General features: G+C 44.7%; 1 protein-coding gene across 6 annotated transcripts in view; it reads left to right on the plus strand.

The window, feature by feature from the left end:
- The window catches only part of pcmtd1 (protein-L-isoaspartate (D-aspartate) O-methyltransferase domain containing 1), a 109,234-nt gene that overhangs the window by 59,898 nt on the left and 25,321 nt on the right, over positions 1 to 24,015 (plus strand). For all 6 annotated transcript variants that reach the window (XM_070892438.1, XM_070892392.1, XM_070892402.1 and 3 more), the window contains 2 exons: positions 14,233 to 14,335; positions 21,324 to 21,495. In XM_070892438.1, coding sequence (XP_070748539.1) covers positions 14,233 to 14,335; positions 21,324 to 21,495 — 275 coding nt within the window. The remainder of the gene's footprint in view (positions 1 to 14,232; positions 14,336 to 21,323; positions 21,496 to 24,015) is intronic.

Here is a 24,015-nt window from a genome sequence, read left to right on the forward strand (position 1 = left end):
TTGAGGCATTTCCTCTGCCCACCTGGAGCTTGTCTGCCACGCCAGAGCTCTGAGTAGAGCGCTTGTTTTGGGAGTCTAATATTGGGCATGCGGAAGATCTGGCCCATCCATTGGAGCTGATTGAGTGTAGTCAATGCTTCGATCCTCGGGATGTTGGCCTGAGCGAGAACACTGATGTTAGTGCCCCTATCCAGTCAATGGATTTGTAGGATTTAGCAGAGGCAGCATGGTGGTACTTCTCCAGTGCTTTGAGGTTCCTGCTGTACATAGTCCATGTCTCTGAAGCATATATAGGAGGGCAAGTATCACTACTGTTCTGTAGACCATGAGCTTGGTGCCGGGTTTGAGATCCTGGTCTTCAAACACTCTTCCTCAGGCGATCGAAGGCTGCACTGGCACACTGTTGGATTTCATCATCAATGTTTGCCCTTGTTGACAGTAGGCTCCTGAGGTATGGAAAATGGTCCATGTTGTCCAAGGCCTTGTCATGGATCTTAATAATTGGGGCAGTGCTGTGTGGTGGGGGTAGGTTGGTAGAGAATCTTTGTCTTATGGATGTTTAGTGTCAGGCCCATACTCTAATACACTTCGCTGAAGGTGTTGACGATGGTTTGGAGTTCGACCTCGGAGTGTGGGCAAATGCAACCGTCGTCTGCATACTGTCATTCAGTGACCGAGGATGGGATGATCTTGGATCTGGACTGGAGGTTGAACAGTTTCCTGTCTGTAGATTAGCTCCACTCCAGTGGAGAGCTTATAGAGGGCGAGATGGAGCCTTGCAGCAAGGATGATCGAGAAGAGCATTGGTGCGATGACAGTCTTGCTTGACCTCGGTCCGCACATGTATTGGGTCTGTGGTGGATCTGTTGGGTCAGGATCACGGCTTGCATGTCAACGTGAAGCAGCCGGAGGATCGTGACAAACTTTTGAGGGCAGACGAATTTGAGGACACTCCATAATCCATCACAGTTGACCGTGTCGAAGGCCTTTGTGAGGTCAAAGAAGGCCATGTATAGAGGCTGGTGCTGCTCCCTGCATTTTTCTTGAATTTGACCCGCGGTGAAGATCATGTCCACTGTGCCCCTTAGTGGGCAGAATCTGCATTGCGACTCTGGGAGGAGCTCTTCAGCCACTGGGAGAAGAAGGCAATTGAGGATTCTTGTGATGACTTTCCCTGTGGCAGACAGCAGACAAACTCCTTTGTAATTGCCGCAATCGGACTTGCCACCTTTCTTGAAGATGATCACGTTTACAGCGTCTCAGATCCCCAGCCTGCTCTCCCCCTTCCAAATAAGAGAAATTAGTTTATAGATTTGCTCTAATAGTGCTTCTCCGCCATGCTTTAGTGCTTCGGCGGGGATTCCATCTGCTCCTGAGGCCTTGTTGTTCTTCAGTTGTCGGATTACATTTTCAATTTCCTGCCAGGCTGGGGTTATGAAAAGGTGATGGCAGGTAGCCTGCTGCGGAATGGAGTCGAGGGCACTGGCGTCGAAGACAGAGTCTCGGTTAAGGAGGTGTTCGAAGCGCTCCTTCCAGCAGGCGTTGACTGCCTCTCTGTCCTTGATGAGTACCTCCCCGTTCTTGGCCCTCAGTGGGGTAGGACCTTGGGTACTTGGGCCGTAGGTGGTCTTCATTGCGCTAAAGCATCCACGCACGTCATGATTGTCGGCTAGTTGCTCGACCTGTGCTTTTTCCACCCATCATCTGTTCTTTAGGTTGTGAGTTTTATGGTGGACCTCGGCCTTCAGATGTCGATAGAGCTGCTTTCTTGCTCTCATTACTTATTGTATAATGAGAGAAAGTGCTACTTATTTCTACTGGGGAAAATACAAGCTGTTAATCAGTGAGTCATAACAAATTTTATACTGGTGGATCTCCTGTGGCACTGCTCACGGTGAGTCGGAGGAGTGTTTCTTTTACCTGTCATATTTGCATAGAATCAAAAGCAGCATCTATCTCTATTTCTGTCATTACTGTATCTATGCATGTTCTTTTTTCTATAATATTAGGTGTGATGTGACGATTGGGGCACCAGTGGAGGGAGCTAAAGTTTTTAAATGTTTTTGAGCTTGTTGATCCACTGCTGCAAGCCATATCACACGCTTTGTGCACAATTAACAAATAGCCCTCCAGGTGTCACTAACTGCGATAGATGCCTTTCACTGTCCTGATTGATTTTAGCTAGCTGGCTGCAAGACACAAAGCAGAGTGGCAGCAGGTGGAAAGTGGGGTCCCACAGGATCAGTGCAGGAATCATTATTGTTCACAATTTATATTAATGATTTAGACTTTAGAATCAAAAGCACAATTACTAAATTAGGGGGTGATTGTCAACACTGAGGACTGCAACAAATTTTAAGATATTAATAAACTTGTAGAATGGGCACATTTTGGCAAATGAATTTCAACACTGATAAGTGTGAGGCTTTACACTTTTGTAAGAAAAATGAGTTCACGTATTACTTGGGAAAATAAGAATCTAAATGGGGTAGAAGAGCAAAGGGATCTGGGAGTATAAATTCACAAAGCTCAAAAAATAGCACTGAAAATTAATAAGGCCATTTAAAAAAAAAAAATGCAAATCAAGCATTAGTTTTATTTCTAGAGAGATAGAATTGAAAAGTAGAGAAGTTGTGTTAAACTTGTAGCAAACATTGGTTAGACTGCAATTCGAGTACGGTGTACAGTTCTGCTCACCATATTATAAAAAGGATATAGAGACTCTGGAGAGGCTACAAAAAAAGATTTACAAGGATGATGCTAGAAATGCAAGATACCGATCAGGAAAGGGTGAACGGGCTGGAGATCTCTCCTTTTGAAAAGAAAAGGCAGGGGGTGACCTAATAGACCTAATGACTAGCATCAGATCATGGTTTCAGAAATACCAGTAGTCTAAATTGCTGCCAATTTTAGGATACATTTTACAAAAAAAAATGGTGCAGGCCTGCATCGGCACAGAACAGATGGTACTGTTTGATAAAGGTCACTCAGTGTTGCCACTGGTCCAATCGTGATTTATAAGGCAACCATAAAGAGATTAAACAAAGAAAATGGACAGAAACAAAAATAGAGGGGTTGAGCTTATTGGATGACTGTTTTTCCATTCTTTCTCTTTCTCCTCCTTGCCAATTACTCCTCCCCCGCCCCCTCCCCCAGCCAAGATGGGCCATTGTTGTCCAGTGAGGTTGACCCATGTAAATATACCATGCTGCCTACATTAGAAATGCCTAGTATTCTACAAGATGGGATGATCCAAAAATGTAATAACACATTCACGTTGTTAATAGGAATGCTTGATGCCTTAAATGCCTGGCACCTAAACTTGGCTGCTTGATGCATTTGGTTTGGATTTTAAGTTTGCACTTAAAAAGCAACTAAGCTCCTTTACTGTTTTAGGTTTCTGATGCTCATGCCATCCAAACCCTCAACATGCTTGCTGTAGAGGTTTTCAATTCTGGAGGGGATCTCACACCGACCTCAACTAACCACATTCCTGGAGACTCTTGCACACAAATCCCTGTGTATCATGCCATGGAAAAAATTCTGTGATTTGATAATGTGAAAATTGACTGGATCCGTACTCAAAATAGACTGTTCTCATAGGTCCACCATGAATCTTGCTACATGAACAGTTAACCTAAAGTTCTTTCCTGATGTGGGAAGCCTACTCCACAGGCTGTTATTTCCAAGCATATTGATTTGCTTGGCTGATGTATAGACTTGCAGGGATCTTGGCAAGGAATGACTCTCAAAGGTTGGCGTTTCTTGCAACAAATCATGGCAGTTTGAGAAACAGTAACTTCTGATACTTCAGTTATCTTAGAAACTACCAGAGAGCTTTGCCCTCTTCATTTTCATTTTGTGAGATAATCTGATAGAATCATTTACAAGACTTTCTCACGTTAATGGTATTGTCTACCAAAATCAGCAAACTATTAACATTGGGAACAATGGAAAGAGCTCATTCCAGGCAAAAGAGAGTCTGTCTCTTTTCCCAATATTTTGTACTTTTCAGATATACAGAGGGACGCTATCTGATACTGGATCTCGGGATATTCCAGATACTATTCTAGTGCTCTCCTAGCTGTTTTCAACCACTAATCTCTATAAACATCAACTCGTACAAAACTTGGCTGCCCATTTAGCTCATACAGAACTTGGGTGCTCATATCTTATCCCACACCAAGTTATGCTTACCAATCACCACTGTCTTTGCTGACCTAAATTGGTTCCCAATCCTGCAATGCCTTAAATTTAAAATTGTTGTCGTCCTGTTTAAATCTGATCGTAGCTTCACCCCTTCCTATCTGTAACCTCTTCATAGCCCAACAGCCTTTTTTAAATATTCTTTTGTGGGCATTGCTGACAAGGGCAGCATTTATTGCCCATCCCTAATTGCCATTGAGAAGCTGCTGGTGAGCCACCACCTTGAACCACTGCAGTCCATGTGGTGAAGGTACTCCCACACTGCTGTTGGGGAGGAAATGCCAGGATTTTGACCCAGTGACGAAGGAAAGGCAATATATTTCCAAGTCATTATGGTTTGTGAGTTGGGAACTTCGAGGTGTTGGTGTTCCCTTGCGCCTGCTGCCCTTTCTCGGTGGTATAGGTCCTGTGTTTGGGAGATGCTGTCGAAGAAGCCTTGGTGAGTTGCTGCAGTGCACCTTGCAGATAGTACACACTGCCGACACGGTGCGCCGGTGGTGGATGGGCTGCCAATCGAGTGGGCTGCCTCTGGAGTGTTGTTGGAGCTGCACTTACCAAGGCAAGTGGAGAGTATTCCATCACACTCCTGACTTGAACCTTGTAGATGGTGGAAAAGCTTTGCAGAGGCAGATGAGTCATTTGCTGCAGAATACCCAGCATCTGACCAGCTCTTGTAGCCACAGTATTTATGTAGCTGGTGCAGTTAAGTTTATGGTCAATGGTGACCCCCAATTTCTTGATGGTGGGGAATTTGACGATTGTAATGCCTTTGAATGTCAAGGGGAGGTGATTAGACTTCCTCTTATTGGAGGTGGTGATTGCCTGACACCTGTGTGCCATGAATGTTACTTGCCACTTATTAGCCCAAGCCTGAATGTTGTCCCGGTCTTGCTGCATGTGGGCACGGACTGCATCATCTGAGGAGTTTCAAATGGAACTGAACACCGTGCAATCATCAGCGAACATGCTCCCTTCTGACCTTATGATGGAGGCTTGGTCATTGATGAAGCAGCTGACGATGGTTGGGGCTTGGACACTGCCCTGAGGAGCTCCTTCCTGCAGCTATGTCCTGGAGCTGAGATGATCAGCCTCCAACAACCGCAACCATCTTCCTTTGTGTTAGGTATGACTCCAGCCAATGGAGAGTTTTCCCCCTGATTCCCATTTGACTTCAGTTTTATTAGGGCTCCTTGATGCCACACTTGGTCAAGTGCTCGCTTGATGTCAAGGACTGTCTCACCTCACCTCTGGAATTCAGCTCTTTTGTCCATGTTTGGACCAAGGCTGTTGAGGTCTGGAGCTGAGTGGTACTAGTGGAACCCAAACTGAGCATCAGTGAGCAGGTTACTGATGAGTAAGTGCCACTTAATGGCACTGTCACTTGACACCTTCCATCACTTTGCTGATGATTGAGAATAGACTGATGGCGGTAATTGACCAGATAGGATTTGTCCTGCTTTTTGTCGACAGGACATACCGAGGCAATTTTCCACTTTCAGGTAGATACCGATGTTGCAGCTGTACTGGAACAGCTTGGCTAGAGGCGGGGCTAGTTTTGAAGTACAAGTCTTCAGCTGATAGCCTCAGTGCGCTTAGCCATTTCTTGATACCGTGTGGAGTGAATCGAATTGGCTGAAGATGGTTTCTTTGATGGTGGGGACTTCCCCTGAGCTCTCTCACCACCTGACTCTGGCCTCGTGTGCACCACCTCCCTCTTTGCCCCACCCTTGGTAGTGGTTTCTTCAGCTGCCATATCCCCTGCTCTGGAATTTCTCTCATGAACTCCCATCTCTCCTCGTTTCTCCAAGCTTTTGGCCTTCCCCTCTAATATTGCCAGCTTTAGCTCAGTTTCTGTTTTTGATTATGCTTCTGTGAAGCACATTGGGATATTTTTCTACTTAAAAGTGCTATGTAAATGCTTGCTTATTTCATTTAGTTCTCAAAAGAGAAAGGTTTAAGATGTTTACCCCTTGCATCTGATTATTCAAGTGGAATGTTCAGGTGACTGGCTAGTTGTTACAGACCGAAAGGTTCGAAATATGGTTCAGAGCTTGGCACGACAATTTATTAAGGTTGGATTCAAGGACAAAGCTAATAGTAAGAGGTACTTCTTCAGCCCGCATTAAGCACCAAGGGCATTCATAAAATGTTTGCTTCATGTCTCCAATTCGGTGTAACTTCATTTCTATTTATATCTGGTTACAAGTGCTTGTCAGATGGTTGCTGGCATAGTCACGCAACAGATATTTGTTGCAATCACGGAACTTTTCTTTATACTTAATTATACGAAGTGTTCCCCCAAGCAAGATGTAATGGATTTGGGGGCATTATTCCTAATTGTTTAAGTGTTTTTTGCCTCCAGACCAGCTTGCAATGCTTCAGAATATACTCATTGCAGAAAGCATAAGTATATTAGGCCAGAAATGGTATATGGGTACTTGGGCCCAGAAATTTGGGTCATTTGCGCCTCCGGGGACGGGGGGGGAAGGGGGGTGCGCATGTGACTTTTCACGCAGGCGCAGCACCACTAACGACTCCCGCTAAATTCGGCGGGAGTTTAGCAGTGGCGGTAAACCATAGAGCTCCACTCCGCTGTACCGGTGTCATCACCATGCGCAGTGCCCCGTACCCTAAATTCGGTATCATCCCCTGAAGCTGCGCCGGGCGATGCCAGCGACCGCTTCAGGGGACGTGAACCAGAGGAGGTGGTGTGATCTTAAAGATTAAATGGTGCGACTTTGTCCTGCGCCCTGTTGGCACTTTGAACGTGGGGTCCCTGCTGCAATCGGTCAGCCCGGCACTCTACTTGAGTGCTAGGCTGTTGGCACGGCACTCCTGCTCCCTAGTGGTCCAGGTAGGGCCATATTTATAATGCAGCGTTTGCAGCTTTGGCCCTTCCCTTTAATTAAGGGAAAAGCTCTTCCTACGTAGCCCAGTGCCCTTGAGAAGATCGTGGTGAGCCGCCGTCTTGAACCACTGCAGTCCATGTGGTGAAGGTACTCCCACAGTGGTGGTAGGGAGGGAGTTCCAAGATTTAAGAAATGGCGATATATTTCCAAGTCAGGAAGGTGTGTGACGTGAAGGGGACCGTGGAGGTGGTGGTGGTCCCATGTGCCTGCTGCCCTTGCCCTTCTAGGTGGTAGAGGTCGTGGGTTTAGGAGGTGCTGCCCAAGAAGCCTTGGCGAGTTGCTCCAGTGCATCTTGCAAATGGTACACACTGCAGCCATGGTACATCAGTGATGGAGGGAGTGAATGTTTAAGATGGTGGGTGGGGTGCCAATCAAGCGGGCTGCTTTGTCCTGGATGGTGTCTGGCTTCTTGAGTGCTGTTGGAGCTGCACACATCCAGGCAAGTAGAGAACCCCAAGAACCCGCCAAAAAACATTAAATGAGCCTGAACCTAGAAGATCAATACTCTGAGACCGGCACATTGCTTGCTGCCAATCCGGCAGTAATTCAGCCAGATTGGAAAATCTAGGCCAAGGAGTTTTTAAAAACCCACTGTGGTAAAATTCCATCTCCCAACCTAATTTGGTACAGCTGTTGAGGACAGTTTGGTCTGGCTTTCAAACTGAAACAGGAGAACAGCCAAGTCACATTCAAACAAATGCATAACATGTGGTTTGCTCTAATGTGTATGACTGACTGCTAGTTACTCTTGAATATATCTTGCAGTTGATTGAAATCCAGGAAGCCTTGGCAACTGTTTTCAGGGTTATTTAATAGCTGAAGCTGTTCAACAAGTTGAGTTGAGTCACATCAGTTGGAACCTTCAGAAAAAGGTCGGTTTGACTAACTAAATGCTGCAGCTGGAAAAGACTACCAGAAAAGAACTGCAGATAGAACAGTTATTCACAAAATAATGTAGATTCTTTTTATTTTTCATTAAAGTAGTTGATTTGTACCAGCTGTAAATGTGTTATTTATATATTATATATTCACTTGTTCATCTATTCACTTGATCATTTAGACAGATTTTTGAATGATAAGGGAGTCAAGGGTTATGGTGAACAGGCAGGGAAGTGGAGTTGAGGCCAAGATCAGATCAGCCATTGAATGGCAGAGCAGGCTCAAGGGGCCAAATGGCCGCCGAGTGCTCCTATGTTTTTATGTTCAATAAATTCACTTCATAGTTAATAACTTAAAACAAAATCTGATCTTTTTGAAGAAGTAAATACGTTCCTGGGAAGGCATAGAGACCCAGTAGCTAGAGTAATTAACAGTAAGTTTTTCTGTTCATTGTTTACCTCGATCAGGGTGAGTGCATATGCTCTTGACTAAGGAACTAAGTTGTGTATGAAAATTATCAAAAATAAAGAATCTAGAATAAGGTAGAAACCCCCAAAACCTATTGGATTACTTTTCTTATCTGTGAACATATGACTTGTTGTTCCAACATGTTCTTGAGTAAAGAAATTGGTCCTATGTTTTGTCTGCAACCACATCTGTCGGTTTTACTGTGGAGGATGCTCACAAAGCCTTAAGCTGCTGTGACATCTATACTCTACCTTCAGAAGTTCAGACCGTTACTTGTTTCCTAAAGACCCAAAGTAAGCTAATGATTGAGCAGTGGATAAATGGTGGGTGGAATGCATTCTGCACTGGTATCATCTTTCAGGAAAGAACATTTATAGTCAGGCTAAGAATCCTTCCACTCACTCCTAGCAGCTTCCCGGCATCTCTAGATCAAGTTCCAATTGGTATTTGCAAGACAGCCACCTAGAATAATTCACATCTGTTTACTGAGCATTATTATCTAGGGTTGACTGTTGCTCATGGTAATGTCATGGGCAGATCTGTCTGGCAGTGAGTGTTTTGGCTTTCCTCTAGGGGCCTCTGCCATCCCTGAATTCTACACCTATGGTGTTGGAAGGTGGAATATCTACCTTTTTAGGTCTTTATTCTTTGATATGCATCCTCCACCCATCATGGCCTTCCTCAGCACCCGCAGGGATAGATATTGGGGTATATGGCTATTTAATCCGTTGAGCGTTTCACTTCAAATCAAAACCAACTAGCACTACAGCTGTATTGAACAGTAGATATGCAACACTGCCCATTCTTGACATGACAATTTTGTGTGTATTAAAATCACATGATTTCTAGGAAGCCAATGACGTTAAGCTTAACTCCTGTGGTGTATGAAAGATTTGTAATTTTAAAAAAAATGAAGAATCTAAGGTAGGTAATCTCTCTCTTCGAGCAGTGCTTTTTTTTTTAAGCCAACTTCTATTGTTTTAGGATAAGTTCTTAAGTTTCATTCGTTGTTGTTCTGATGTATGTTTTTTAAATAGTTAACGTTTCTGTCCTGATCCTTATATTTGCTGGTTACGAAATAATTTTAATTATATTGTGACGACTATTCTCCAGAGGTTCCACTACATTAGGGATGTTATCCTTATTTATAAAAACCAGAAATGGATGAAATTGGAATTCTTAATACATAAGTAAATCTTGTACCACATTCGGTGGTTCTTATTCTGTTTCTCACTACCAATTAGGGCTTTCCTAGTTTGAGTGTTTATGCTTGTTGCAAGAATCTCTTCCCCTTGTGCTATATTGATGCTGACCTAAATTTGTTCCTTCAGCAATTTGACCAATACCTCCTATGAGAAATCTTGTACTTTTCCCTTAGCAGCCTAAGAATGTTGGTTGAGGAGAAGGTTGTTGTCGTGAACAGTTCTGTTCAGATTCAGTTGGATTTGATGCTCATCATTTTTGGTGATATGTAACTATCATTATTTACAAAGTATATAGATATTGGCACACATAGTTTGTATTTAGTGCCCTAATTGATCACTTTAAAAACATTTTAATTGATGTAAAAATATTGAATTAAATTTATCATGCCATCCAGAATTGACATACAGGTACCAGCACAACAAATACATTTAGCTACTTGCATCCTTTTTTATAGAAGATTTCTGATGCATAAATAAAACATTAAACTTTAAAAATATTGACCATCTGCATTAAAATCATACAAATCCCCTGGGAGGACAGACGCACCGACGTTAGCGTCCTCGACCAGGCCAACATCCCCAGCATTGATACACTGACCACACTTGATCAGCTCTGCTGGGCAGGCCACATAGTTTGCATGCCAGACACGAGACTCCAAAGCAAGCGCTCTACTTGGAACTCCTTCACGGCAAACGAGCCAAAGGTGGGCAGCGGAAATGTTACAAGGACACCCTCACAGCCTCCCTAATAAAGTGCAATATCCCCACTGACACCTGGGAGTCCCTGGCCAAAGACCGCCCTAAGTGGAGGAAGTGCATCCGGGAGGGCGCTGAGCACCTTGAGTCTCGTCGTCGAGAGCATGCAGAAGTCAAGCGCAGACAGCAGAAAGAGCGTGCGGCAAATCAGTCCCACCCACCCCTTCCCTCAACGACTATCTGTCCCACCTGTGACAGAGCCTGTGGTTCTCGTATTGGACTGTACAACCACCTAAGAACTCATGTTAAGAGTGGAAGCAAGTTTTCCTAGATTCCGAGGGACTGCCTATGATGATGATAAGATCATAAAATTACAGCACCTCAGCTCATTGTGCCAGCTCTTCAGCAGGAACTGTCTACTTTAATTACATTTCCTGTCATTTCCCTGTATCCTATTTTATTTATTTTCAGATACTTATCCAATTCCCTTTTGAATAATGTTTATAGTTTTCACCTTAACTATTTGTGGCAAATCGTCCCATGTTCTATTAGCCCTTTTGTGTGAATATAATTGTTTCCACCCCCACCCCCTTTTTGTTCTTGGTGATAGTTCTGAGAATATGACTTTCTAATTTGCTGCTTAGCTTCGTGGCACCTCTAAATCAGTTTCCAATTGATTGTATTTTTTTCAAGGTAGCCGCACAACGTCTGTGTCTGAATTCTGCAGTCTTTCATAAAACATTCATAATTTTGAAAATCTCTTGGATCACGCTTAACCTGGGCTCCTTCATTTAAAAAGAAACATGATGCTAATACCAATCAACAATGTTTTACTCATTGCAACCCTAAATGCAACTAAGATTTGACCACCCCCTACCCATTTTTCAATATTTGGTGTATCCATTTTTTTTAATCCACAAATTTGTGCTCGCTTTAACATTACCACAATAAAATTTGTTTGGTGGGAGTGAGTTTTAATCTAGGAAATACTCATGGGAGTTAATGTTTCAGTAAAGTATTTCTTTAATTGGGGTGGGGGTGGTGGGGCGGGTGAGGAAGTGAGGAAAAGAGAGCAGAGAGAATATTGGATCCCAAATGGGATTGATCAATGACTGGATGCTACTCAACAGATGTAGGAACACAGCAACTTAGTAACACTGGAACCAATCATTAGTGATGGACAGGCACTGAAGACAAATAAAGTTGTAAATTCTATAAGGTGTATGTACATGAATGTTATACGCATTTAAAATAAGATGAACTTCAAGCTGTTGTGGCAGCTGGGATCTATGAAGTAATAAGAATATTAGAAGACCATGTAACAAATGGATACACAGGGAATAGATATTTGGAAAGAGTAGATTGGAAAGCAGGTGGTGCAGCTGTACATATCAAGGATGCCTCGGAGGCTAAGGATCCCATTAGAAGTGGAAAGCTACCTAAAAACTACTTTGGGAAGCTAACAATGATTATCTGCCTGATTCCCCTCCCTTGCCTGCTGCAGGTACACCAGGAAGTTGACAGAACTGCAAAGGAAAGTCTGCCCTACTATGGCCAGTCACAGCAGAGCAGCAATCAACAAAGCAAATAAAGTAATAAGCTTTATTGCTAAATCAATAGAGTACAAATCACAAGATATCATACTGAAACTGTATTGTGCTCTAGTTAGACTGCACCCGAGTGCAATGCCCAATTTTGATCAATGTAGTGCAAATTTGACATTCAAGCCCAGGAGGTATAATAGAACAAAGAGACTGATCCTGAGTGTCAAAGCAAATGAGTTATGAGGACAGATTATAGATACTTGGACTTTTCAGCCTTGAAAAGAAGCAACTGAGAGGTGTTTCCATGGAAGTATATGGCAGTAAATGGTTTAGAAAAAATAAATCTGCTTCAAGCTAAAATGTGATCATTGTACAAGCTGGTGAAAGGCAAATTTAGGATTAATGTTCATGCGATTGCAGAATAATCAACACAGAAGGGACTTTTGGACAGGGCAATGGAGTAAGGCAAGAAAGAGAGAATTACATTTATATAGCACCTTATCCCATTCAGGGCATCCCAAAGTGGTTAATAACTAATGAATACTTTTGTCGTGTGGTCAGTATTGTTATGTAGGCAGCAGGTCATTTGTTCTCGCCTAATCTAATCTATTGCTGGTGTTAGTTGAGGAGGAGATGTTGGCTAGAACACCAGAAGAATTCCCAGTTCATTTTCAAAGAGTCTCCTGGGATCTTAAGTCCATCTGAGCATGCTGATGGAATCTCCGTTTAACATCTCACTCATTAAAAAGGGACATCAAATAAAGTGGTACTCAGTCAGTATGACACTGGAGTGTCATTTTAGATTATTTGCTCAAGCCTTGCAGTGGCACTTGAATACATAGTCTGTGACTCTGAGCATACTAACAACTGAGTCAAGCTGAATTTTTGAAATAACTTAGGAAAATATGCAATTTCTGGAGAATTAATGGTTTGTTCTGAATTGATGAGCTAAAATAGATTAATTGGTCTTTCTCATTCAGATCTATGGGCTCAATTTTCTTGAAAGCTTTTTTTTGGCGTACTTGAAGAGTTACATTCATTTTTTGGGGTCCCAAGAACAGCCAGAAAATGTTCCAAGTTCCCCCGTTTGATTTCTTCATTTTGGCGCAGCTTAACCTGTCCTTTAGTTTTGTGGGTGGAGCCTTGATCTGCGCCAAAGCTCGGGTTGCCACGGTAACCGGGGACACAATGTGGGTTGAGGTTGGAAAGTGAAACACAGCCAATTCACAACCTGCACAAGCACATTAAAATATTTTGCAGCAACTTCACAAGCACACATACATTGCAGCAACTTGCCTCGATTAAATTATTGAAGTCGCCCCCCCCCCCCCCCCCCCGATGCCGGTGTTGATCCCTGCTCCTATCCCAGGCTGAAGGACCTCCTGGTCTTCCACGCACCTAGCCTTTGCCGAGTGGCCTCCCGGTCCGCTCCTCCACACCTAGCCTTGGCCGAGTGGCCTCCCGGTCCGTTCCTCCACACCTAGCCTTGGCCAAGTGGCCTCCCGGTCCGCTCCTCCACACCTAGCCTTGGCCGAGTGGCCTCCCGGTCCGCTCCTCCACACCTAGCCTTGGCCGAGTGGCCTCCCGGTCTGTTCCTCCACACCTAGCCTTGGCCGAGTGGCTTCCCGGTCCGCTCCTCCACACCTAGCCTTGGCCGAGTGGCCTCCCGGTCCGCTCCTCCACACCTAGCCTTGGCCGAGTGGCCTCCCGGTCTGTTCCTCCACACCTACCCTTGGCCGAGTGGCTTCCCGGTCCGCTCCTCCACACCTAGCCTTGGCCGAGTGGCCTCCCGGTCCGCTCCTCCACACCTAGCCCTGGCCGAGTGGCCTCCCGGTCTGTTCCTCCACACCTAGCCCTGGCCGAGTGGCATCTTCCCTCCCGATTTCTGCACCTAATTATACCCGAAAGGCTCTCTCTGCCCCCACCGCCCCCCCTTCTCTCTTACCTCTCCTGCTGCTGCTGTCTGGGCATTGCTGCACTTACCTGCGCCGATTTCCTTAACTCCAGAAGGATTTTCGATGGAGGCCACATACGCCGGCCTAAGAAGAATTGGAGTAACTCTCAGCTGGCCAAACTTGCCTAACTGGCCAGAATTGGCACGGGTGACAAGTTACGCCCCCTTTGGCTGAAAAAAAAACTTGACCTAAAAAAAAATCGTAACCGAGTAATGCTGATGCAAATTGATCGGGGAAACTTGTTTTTTTTTACTTGGGCCAAAAAAAGCGGCACAAATCACTGGGAAAATTGAGCTCTATATTGTGTGAAAAGAGATTGTTGCTTAAATTTATTAAAGTTTATAATTTTTTTCAATACTTTGCTTTGTAGGCCATTATGGGATAAACCATGGAGTTGAGATTCACACTGATGTGGTAGATTACGCCAGAGAAAAGTTGGACAATTTTATAAAAAACAGTGACAGTTTTGACAAGTAAGTAAGGTGTGCTTCGAGCTTGTTTTCAACAGCCATTTTTCCTTCAAGTATAGTATTAAAATGTGTTTTTTTTTTTAAAAAGACCGAGGTACATGTCCAGCATGTGGATCAATTTTCAATGGATGACTTTCGTGCTTGGCTTTGCATAAATTCCATGTTTTGCAAGTGAAACCTTTGTATGAAGTAACTATTACACTACATTCTGTGGCAATATGCTGGCCTATTTAATCTCAAGAGCTATTCCATGACAATATATATTTATTTTGAAGCAAGGAAGAATTTCTTAAGGAAATCAAAAATAGCTGCAAGAGATTGGGGTGCACCAGTGTAGTAGTTATGGTGCTCGATTAGCAACCCAGATGATGAGTTCAAATCCTATCCTATCATAGCAATTTGTGAAATTGAATTGGATAAATTTGGTAGCTTGTGTACTGGAAGAAATGACCATGAAAGCTGACAGCTAGTTCATTATTACCCTAAAGGGAAGGGAACCTGCCAGTCCTACTTGGTTTGGCCTACATATGACTCCAATCCCATACAATGTGGTTGCTTCTTGATACTCACCTAGCAAACCACTCTGGCCAGTGTCACCCATATCTTAACACAAACTGCAAAAAATAGTGTCATGTTCTTCAAATAAGGCAAGATCAAAATTACATCATATTTCTTTATTTGTAATTATATTTGTGATGCATATAAAACTTACTCAGCAGATTAATTTAATTCTATCTTCGTTTACTATATTCACTTGTACCCTCCTCATTTTTGGGACACAAGGGAGGGCGAAATTTCCCTGCTGTGCACTTCACTTTAATGCTACCGGTTCTTGCAAAATTGCGCGGGTGTTAGCGGAGGCACGAAACCAGTAGTGCCGCGCCTCTGTTGGAAGCGCCCCGGGCTGCTGCGCCTCCGGCGATGATGTCATCACCGACTGCGACAGCCCCTTTTCACTCGTGGCAGCACCCCATGAGGCTGCCACAGGCAATGTCAGCGCCAGTCTCGTGGGTCGCGAACCGGGCTGCACTCCACTCGCAGGGCGAAATTTAAAGGGGAGGTGCGTGGCGTCATTTGGCGCTGTCCTCTGACTTACCGGTATGGCCTTGGTTTCGATTTTCGCGGAGTCCGTGCCACAATCGTGCAGCCTGGCACTCCGGTTCAGTTCCAGGCTGCGGCCACGGCATCCCAGATCCCTGCTGGCCTAGTGTAGACCCCTGAAAATCCTGTAGAGCTTGCAGCATGCCCTCCCCTTGAATGGAAGGAGCGGGCCCTTGGAACGCGTTAGCGCTACCCACATAGCGCTCCAACTTTCACCCGGGTAGCGCCCCTGAGCCGGCCTCATCGGGAAGTTCTTTTTATGCAGAATGTACAGTGTAAAGAATTTATACAATCTCCAAAGTGACCATTTGAGTTGTTTGAAAGAGCTTCAAATTGATCAGTGTTCTGGAAATGAACATAATGGCTTGTATTTTATTGAGCTCTATATCTGTAAAATGATAATTCACTTATTTGTGGTTATTCAAATGTGAATTCAGATTTTGAGCTGGGTTTGTGTTTTTCATATTGAATTAAATGAAGCTTTAATTTTTAAAAAGTCATTAATTTCTACACACACATTTTCTTCCCATAGAAAGTGAAAAAAGTGAAAAATATATGTTTTATAATGGACATGGAAAAATGGATGGGGCAATTGAGGCTGGAAAAGTTGCTGTGGATAACAGAATGGCAGAGTATGCTCAGTGGGCAGTCCATACTATGGGTTCTAGGTTTTTAGATGTCATGGAAGGCAAGAAACTGGCATAGATGTATTTTTTCTTTCACGCATCCTCTTTTCCACTTCTTTCTCCTTTTCTCTCTCTCTCTCTCTTTCTCTCTCTCTCTCTTCTCTCTCTCTCTCTCTCTCTCTCTCTCTCTCTCTGAACCAGGCGACCAACCCTGGTTCAATACCTGAAAATGAGGTGCCAACCTGGTGAAGCTATAACACGGCACAACATGAATGCTAAACAGCGGAAGTAGCATGCTATAAACAGAGCCAAGTGATCCTACAACCAAGGGATCAGTCCTGTCACATCCAGTCATGAATGGTGGTAGGCAATCAAACAACTAACTGGTCTAGGAGGCTCCATGAACAACCCCATCATCAACAATGACACAGCCCAGCACAGAGTGCAAAAGACAAGACAAGACTGAAGTGTTCGCAACCATCTTCAGCCAGAAGTGCCGAGTAGATTCCATATCTGCCTCCTCCTTGAGGACTCCACCATCATTGATGCCAATCTTCAGCCAATGTGGTTCACTCCATATTATATCAAGAAACGGCTTAGCGCAATGGATACAACAAAGGTTATGGGCCCCAACAACATCCCAGCTGTCGTGCTGAAGACTTGTGTTTGAGAACTAACTGTGCCTTGCCTCTAGCCAAGCTGCTACACGCTGGGATCTACTCAACAAAGTGGATAATTACCCAGGTATGTCAAGTCCACAAGAAGTGGGACAAATCCAATCCATTAGCCTACTCCACCACCACCAAAGTGATGGTCATCATCATAGGCAGTCCCTCGAAACGAGGATGACTTGCTTCCACGCCGAAAAGGGATGAGTTCAATGAAGGACCTAATATTCTAGGTTATTAACGACATCTTAAAGGGTGGAAGATGCCTGTGCATTAATTTTTTTAACATGTGGGGGCCGTTGCACCCCAGTCACCACACGGGCTTGACAAAACTAGGTCTTGGTCCAGTGGCAAGGATTAACCAGAACGACTGGAGACCAGCTCTGCTGCACGGACCTAGTGCGCGCACACATCGCAGTGTGGGCTGGCCCGTACTGCCCTTGGGCCCTCGTCTCTTCTGGGCCCCAAACTCTCGCCTCTCCTGGGCTTCGATCACATCCCTCTATGAACTCTTGCTGCTCCTTCGCCCCGATCTTGCTGCTCCTGCCTGCACTGCAGTCAGCCGTTTCCCTCCTGAATCACTACGCGCTGCTCCCTGCAGTGGTATGCCGCCGCAAGCTGCTCCCTCTAATGGGCCCGGCCTGCTGATGGTCTTGCAGGCCGGGACCGCGGCAATTTCCGGGCAGGGCCGCCGCACGTTGCTCCCTCTAATGGCCTCGGCCTGCTGATGGTCTTGCAGGCTAGGACTGCACTGATTTCCGGGCTGTCGACTGTGCTATCAAGCGCCACTTACCAATAACCACCTCACCAATGCTCAGTTTGTGTTCTGCCAGGACCACTTGGCTCCAGACCTCATTACAGCCTTGGTCCAAATATGGACAAAAGAGTGGAATTCCAGAGGTGAGGTGAGAGTGACTGCCCTTGAAATGAAGGCAGCATATTTGACTCAGTGCCACCAAGAAACCCTGGTAATTTTGAAGTCAATGGAAATCGGGGGAAAACTCTCCACTGGCTGGAGTCATAGCGAGCACAAAGGAAGAGGGTTGTGGTTCTCTCGGCCAATCATCTCCGCCCTAGGACATTGTTGCAGGAGTTCCTCAGGGCAGTATCTTAGGTCCAACCATCTTCAGCTGCTTCATAATGACCTTCCCTCCATCATAAGGTCAGAAATGGGGATGTTCGCTGATGATTGCATAGTATTCACTTCCATTAACAACTCCTCAGAAAATGAAGCTGTGCCCGGATGCAGCAAAGACCTGGACAGCATTCAGGCTTGGGCTGATGAGGGGCAAGTAACATTCCTGCTACACAAGTGTCAGCTAATGACTATCTCCAACCAGAGCGAGTCTAACCACCTCTCGACATTCAATAGCATTACCATCATCAAATCGCCCACCATCAACATTCTGGGGCTTACCATTGACCAGAAACTTAACTGGAGAAGCTACATAAATACTCTGGCTACAATAGCAGGTCAGAGGCTGGGTGTTCTTCAGCATGCGATTCGCCTCCTGACTCCATCATCTACAAGGCACAGCTCAGGAGTGTGATTGAATACTCTCCACTCCTCCTCAAGAACATTCAAGAAGCTCGACACTATCCAGAACAAAGCATTCCACTTGATCAGCACTCCATCCACCACCTTAAACAGTCACTCTGTCCATCACTGGCACAACGTGGCTGCAGTGTGCACCATTTACAAAATTGCTCTGCAGCAACTCTCAAGGCTTCTTGGACAACACCTCCCAAACCTCAACCACATAGAAGGACAAGGGAAGCAGGTGAATGGGAACACCACCACCTCCAAGTTTCACACTGTCCTGACTTGGAAATATATCGGCGTCCCTTCATCGTCACTGGGTCAAAATCCTTGAACTCCTTCCCTAACAGCACTGTGCATGTACCTTTACCACACAGACTGTAGCGGTTCAAGAAGGCGGTTTACCACCATCTTCTCGAGGGCAATTAGGGATGGGTGATAAATGCTGGCCTTGCCAATGATGCCCACATCTTTATCTCTGCCTTCTCTTTTGACAGACAACTTGGCTTTGGGATTTTTAAATGTTTTCTTTATGGTTTCTCCCTCTGGAGAGGCAAGGAAGTGTGTTATCTTAACATCCACAGTAATGGTGAAAACACATATTTAAATGCAAGGCACTTTTCAACTGTGCTTTAAAATACAGAACATAAGAAACAGGAACAGGAGTAGGCCATACGGCTCCTTGAGCCTGCTCCGCCATTCAACACGATCATGGCTGATCAGATCATGGACTCTGGTCCACTTCCCTGCTCGCTCTCCATAACCTCTTATTCCCTTATTGTTTAAGAAACTGTCTATTTCTGTCTTAAATTTACTCAATGTCCCAGCTTTCACAACTCTCTGAGGCAGCGAATTCCACAGATCCACAACCCTCAGAAGAAATTTCTCCTCATCTCAGTTTTAAATGGTCGGCCCCTTATTCTAAGATTATGCCCTCTAGTTCTAGTCTCCCCCATCAGTGGAAACATCCTCTCTGCATCCACCTTGTCAAGCCCCCCCCATAATCTTATACGTTTCGATAAGATCACCTCTCATTCTTTTGAATTCCAATGAGTAGAGGCCCAACCTACTCGACCTTTCCTCATAAGTCAACCCCCTCATCTCCGGAATCAACCTTGTGAACCACCTTTGAACTGCCTCCAAAGCAAGTATATCCTTTCGTAAATATGGAAACCAAAACTGCACGCTGTATTCCAGGTGTGGCCTCACCAATACCCTGTACAACTGTAGCAAGACTTCCCTGCTTTTATACTCCATCCCCTTTGCAATAAAGGCCAAGATTCCATTGGCCTTCCTGGTCACTTGCTGTACCTGCATACTAACCTTTTGTGTTTCATGCACAAGTACCCCCAGGTCCTGCTGTACTGCAGCACTTTGCAGTCTTTCTCCATTTAAATAATAACTTGCTCATTGATTTTTTTTTTTGCCAAAGTGCATGACCTCACACTTTCCAATATTTGCCCACTCACTTAGCCTCTCTATGTCCATTTGCAGATTTTTTGTGTCCTCCTCACACATTGCCTATGGATGCTGATATTCTGTTGGTTTTGGTCATTCAGTGCAAAATGTAGAGTCAAAACATGTGGGAGATCATGATTCTCGGACCATGGGGTTTCTGTCTGGTTCAGCAACAAATAGTGTAACCAGGATGGGCAGCAACAACCTGCATTCATATAATTCTTTTAATATTGAAAAATATCTCCAGGTGCTTCAGAGTCATAACAAAAATGTATGCTGAGCAAAGAAGGACACATGAGTGGCAAAGAGCTGGGTTTAAGGATGTTAAATTATTGAGAGGAAGGTAAACACGCAGGGAATTCTAGAGCATTTGGCCTCGGCAACTGAAGGCATGGCAGTCAATAGTGAGGCGAGGGAAGGGGGTAATGCACAAAAGGCCAGAGTGACGAATGGAGAGTTTGTAGCGTCAGGGGGCAATTGTAAGGCTGGAGGAGATTACGAAGATAGGAAAGGGTGAAGCCATGAAGGGTATTAAATACAAGAATGAGAATAACAAATCTGAGACTTTGAGGGACCAGAAGCCAATGTAGGTTAGCGAAGACAGGGATGATGGGTGAACAGGATACGGGCAGCAGTTTTGAATGAGCTGAAGTTTACAAATGGTGGAGATCGGATGCTCCTCTTTGGGTCGATAAACCCAATTTCGCAGCCGGGGCAGGACTTCTGTGCCGGGCGAAGGAAGTCCCACTTCACCTTGGTTACCACCCCCAAACAGGGAATTACTGAATTTTGATCCCTTGATCTTGTATCTCTGGCTCCTTGTTCTTGAGCTCTCAATTACTGGAAACAGTCTGCTTCTAGCTACCCTGTCCCACCCTTTCACCATTTTAAACATATTGCCTCGTAATCTACGTTGTTATAACACAATGGTCCTGATTTTCCAAGTCTTGCTTCATATTTGTATCTACTCGCATCAGGCAGAATCCTCACGAAACTGAATGGATAATCTAACTAAAGAATTAGAAAGACAACAAGTGCAACTAATTGATTTGGGATCTTGTATGTTGAGGTTAATGGACCTGGTATGTTGAGGTATGATCTCCGTGTACCAGTTTATTTTCAATTCAGTCCTATCCAAGCATTTTTAATATAATGCAAGTCACTTTATCTGAATTTTCTTCCCTCCTCTCTTGAAGGCTTTTACTTTTATTTGGTTCCGTGGACAGCAGCAGCAGCCCTGCTGTATAATATGCTAGTAGCCAATCTTCACCTGCGAGCCAAGACCATTAACACGCTGTTTAACTGTAGAGTGTATCACAACTGAGCCCAACTGATCTAATTATTTTAATTGTTTGCATAATGTGGTCAATGTTACTGTTGATTGCATTTTACTTTAAGTTAGCATACCTTTCTTGCTCATCAAAGGTATTGATGTGCAAGAAAGTCTGCTATATGTCGACTTGAAGCTACTTGTAAAGTGGGAGGGGGTTGTACAAAGTTTATTGTATGTATGATCTTGTAGCCTGCTTATATCCATTTACCACAAGCATAGTGACTTTTTTGTCATTTTGTTTTTAATGTTTATTTTTAAATTATAGGTTTGAATTCTGTGAGCCAGTCTTTGTGGTTGGGAACTGCTTAGATATTTTGTCAGACAGTCTTCAGTATGACCGTGTTTATTGTGGAGCTGGAGTCCAAAAGGATCATGAGAATCACATGAAAATCTTTCTGAAAGTTGGTGGAATTCTTGTTATGCCTATGGAAGATCAGGTGATGATGCCCTTTAAAGCAATATTCAGAGATTTATTATGTATTCATTTATACAATGATTTACATTAGGATTCAGAGAAATCAGTCAAAGCCTTTTGCTTGTGTGACCAGAGTTAAAATCTAGCCCAGACTAATGAAATGAAACTTGCCTTTGTAAGTGTCGTATGTGAAATTAATTTTAGCAGCCACAAACCAATTTCTAGTGGGCATGGCAGAAATGGGAAATCTTCCATCGGCCAGACCTAATATCCCTCACCTTGAGTACAGAAATATTTTATAAATTGTAGCCTTGAGCTTGTTGCCTTTACTACCACCACCTTCATCCCAAATACATACTCCATCAGGACCTTGGTCCAGAATGTTTCTACAGTTATTTTCCTTTTGTTGTCAACAGTATTTTGCTGCTGTTATCTACCATGAAAAAGTACTAATTTTTTTTTCTTGGAATTGATTTCTGGCGTAGATTGAAGCTGTTTGTCTTGTATTTTTGTAATTGCTACCTGTGTGTGGATTGAATTTTTTTTTGTATAAGAGGGCCTTTCTGTTTTTTCTTTTGATTGGCTTTTAGCTTGTCTTAGTTTATGAATCCACTAGACTTTTAGGGGGCGAAATTGCCCTTTTTTATAGCCCCTTTAGCACCTTCATGCGGTGCAATGAGGTTATTGCCCGGAGGATGGGGTCGAAAGGCGCCTCCGGTGAAATTGCCCCGGAGGTTTGGGGGACGTTATGTCATTAGCGCCACATTTTGCACCCCAGGCTGGCGCATGCACCACGATGACGTCATCGCCGTACGTGCCGACCCCTCACCGCCCCTTACCGACTCCTTTGTACCCTGCGAAGGAAATTGCCCCATGTGCGGCAAGGATGGCGCCGACTGATGGCTTCGCCAGCTGGACTCCGCACCGCACTACCACCCCGGCTGTGCCCCTCAAAGGAAGCGGAGTGCCGGAGACAGTGCATCGCTTCCTTTGAGAGGCGTACGACCCAATTCCTTATCTGAGGTGAGAAGCTGGGGTTGTTCTCCTTGGAGCAAAGAAAATTGAGAGGAGATTTGATAGAGGTGTTTAAAATCATGAGTCGTCCAGACACAGTCGATCGAGAAAAATTGTTTCCATTGGCAGAAGGATCGAGAACCAGCGGACACAGATTTAAGGTGATTGGCAAAAGAACCAAAGGCGACATAAGAAAAAAACTTTTTTACACAGTGAGTGGTTAGGATATGGAATACACTGCCTGAAAGGGTGGTGGAGGCAGACTCCATCACTGCTTTCAAAAGGGAGTTGGATAAGTACCTGAAAGATCAAATTTGCCGGGCTACAGGGAAAGGGCGGGTGAGTGGGACTAGCTGCGCAGTGCTCCTGCAGAGAGCCGGCACAGGCTCGACAGGCCGATTGGCCGCCTTTCGTGATTTAACCAGGGTTCTATGATTGGTTGCCAGAAGTACTTTGCATTTTGTACAGTCTGTATTGACTTTTTTTATACAGTGGAAAAAGTTTGAAAATTATATTGTAATTCACATAATTTGAGGAATCCTGTTGCTATTGAAAAATATAAATTATGGGAACTTGTTTGCAACTATGGATTTGCACATTACCCTCTCATCTCTGGGCATAGGTTCAAATTGAATCCAATTAATAGGACAAGTGTCTCTCTTCACTACAAAATCTAAGGCTTCCATCTAAAATGAGTTTGGGCACTCTCAATTCAGTTCTTAATTGATCTTAATTGTTCAGAGAGATTAAGGTGTCCTCATACAGGAAACGCCGAGTTAGCATGCAGGTATAGCAAGCAGTTAGGTAAACAAATGGCACGTTGGCCTTTATTGCAATGGGATTGGAGTACAAGAGTAAGGAAGTCTTCCTACAATTATACATGGCTTTGGTGAGACTACACCTGGGGGCCGAAATTGCCCACTGCCAGAAACACAGTGCATCTACCCTGTTTCAGTTTTTACCGATGCGGTGACCTCGAGTGAAATTCCGCTCTTGAGCTTTTTTTTTTCCAGCAGACCGGAAATCGGTCATAATTGGGACGGATGTGCAGCAGGGAGCAGAAGTTCACACACTAGAGGGGCGGAGGTTGAGGGCGGGTGGAGTGTCCGCCGTTGTCACTCATCATCGGTGCCGCATCACCACGTCTCTCCCCTTCATTTAAAGGCCACTAGGGAGAGTTTCGGCTGGGCCAGTGGCCTGGCACCCAAGGTTGGTGTCAGGTTGCCTGTTGGTGGTCCGGTCAAACCCGGGGGTATAATTCTTGGCCCGACACGGCAATCGGGCGACAAAAAAAAAAGATGCCAGCTGCGGCAGTAGGTCCTCCCCTTTAATGGCAGCCGCACTTACATTTTGCAAGTACTCCAAGCACTGCACCGGCAGAAAAGGCTGCTGGTGGCACCGAGCGGCAGCAGCAAGATTTTCTTGGTGGAATGTCACGATCGGGGTGGGGCGGGGGGGAACATCGGTGGTGTGCACTCTGATGACTCACTTAAGATGGATTGGCAGCAGCGGAGCAGTAGTGGGGGGA

The sequence above is a fragment of the Pristiophorus japonicus genome, chromosome 1 (assembly GCF_044704955.1).
Source record: "Pristiophorus japonicus isolate sPriJap1 chromosome 1, sPriJap1.hap1, whole genome shotgun sequence".
Taxonomy (NCBI): domain Eukaryota; kingdom Metazoa; phylum Chordata; class Chondrichthyes; family Pristiophoridae; genus Pristiophorus; species Pristiophorus japonicus.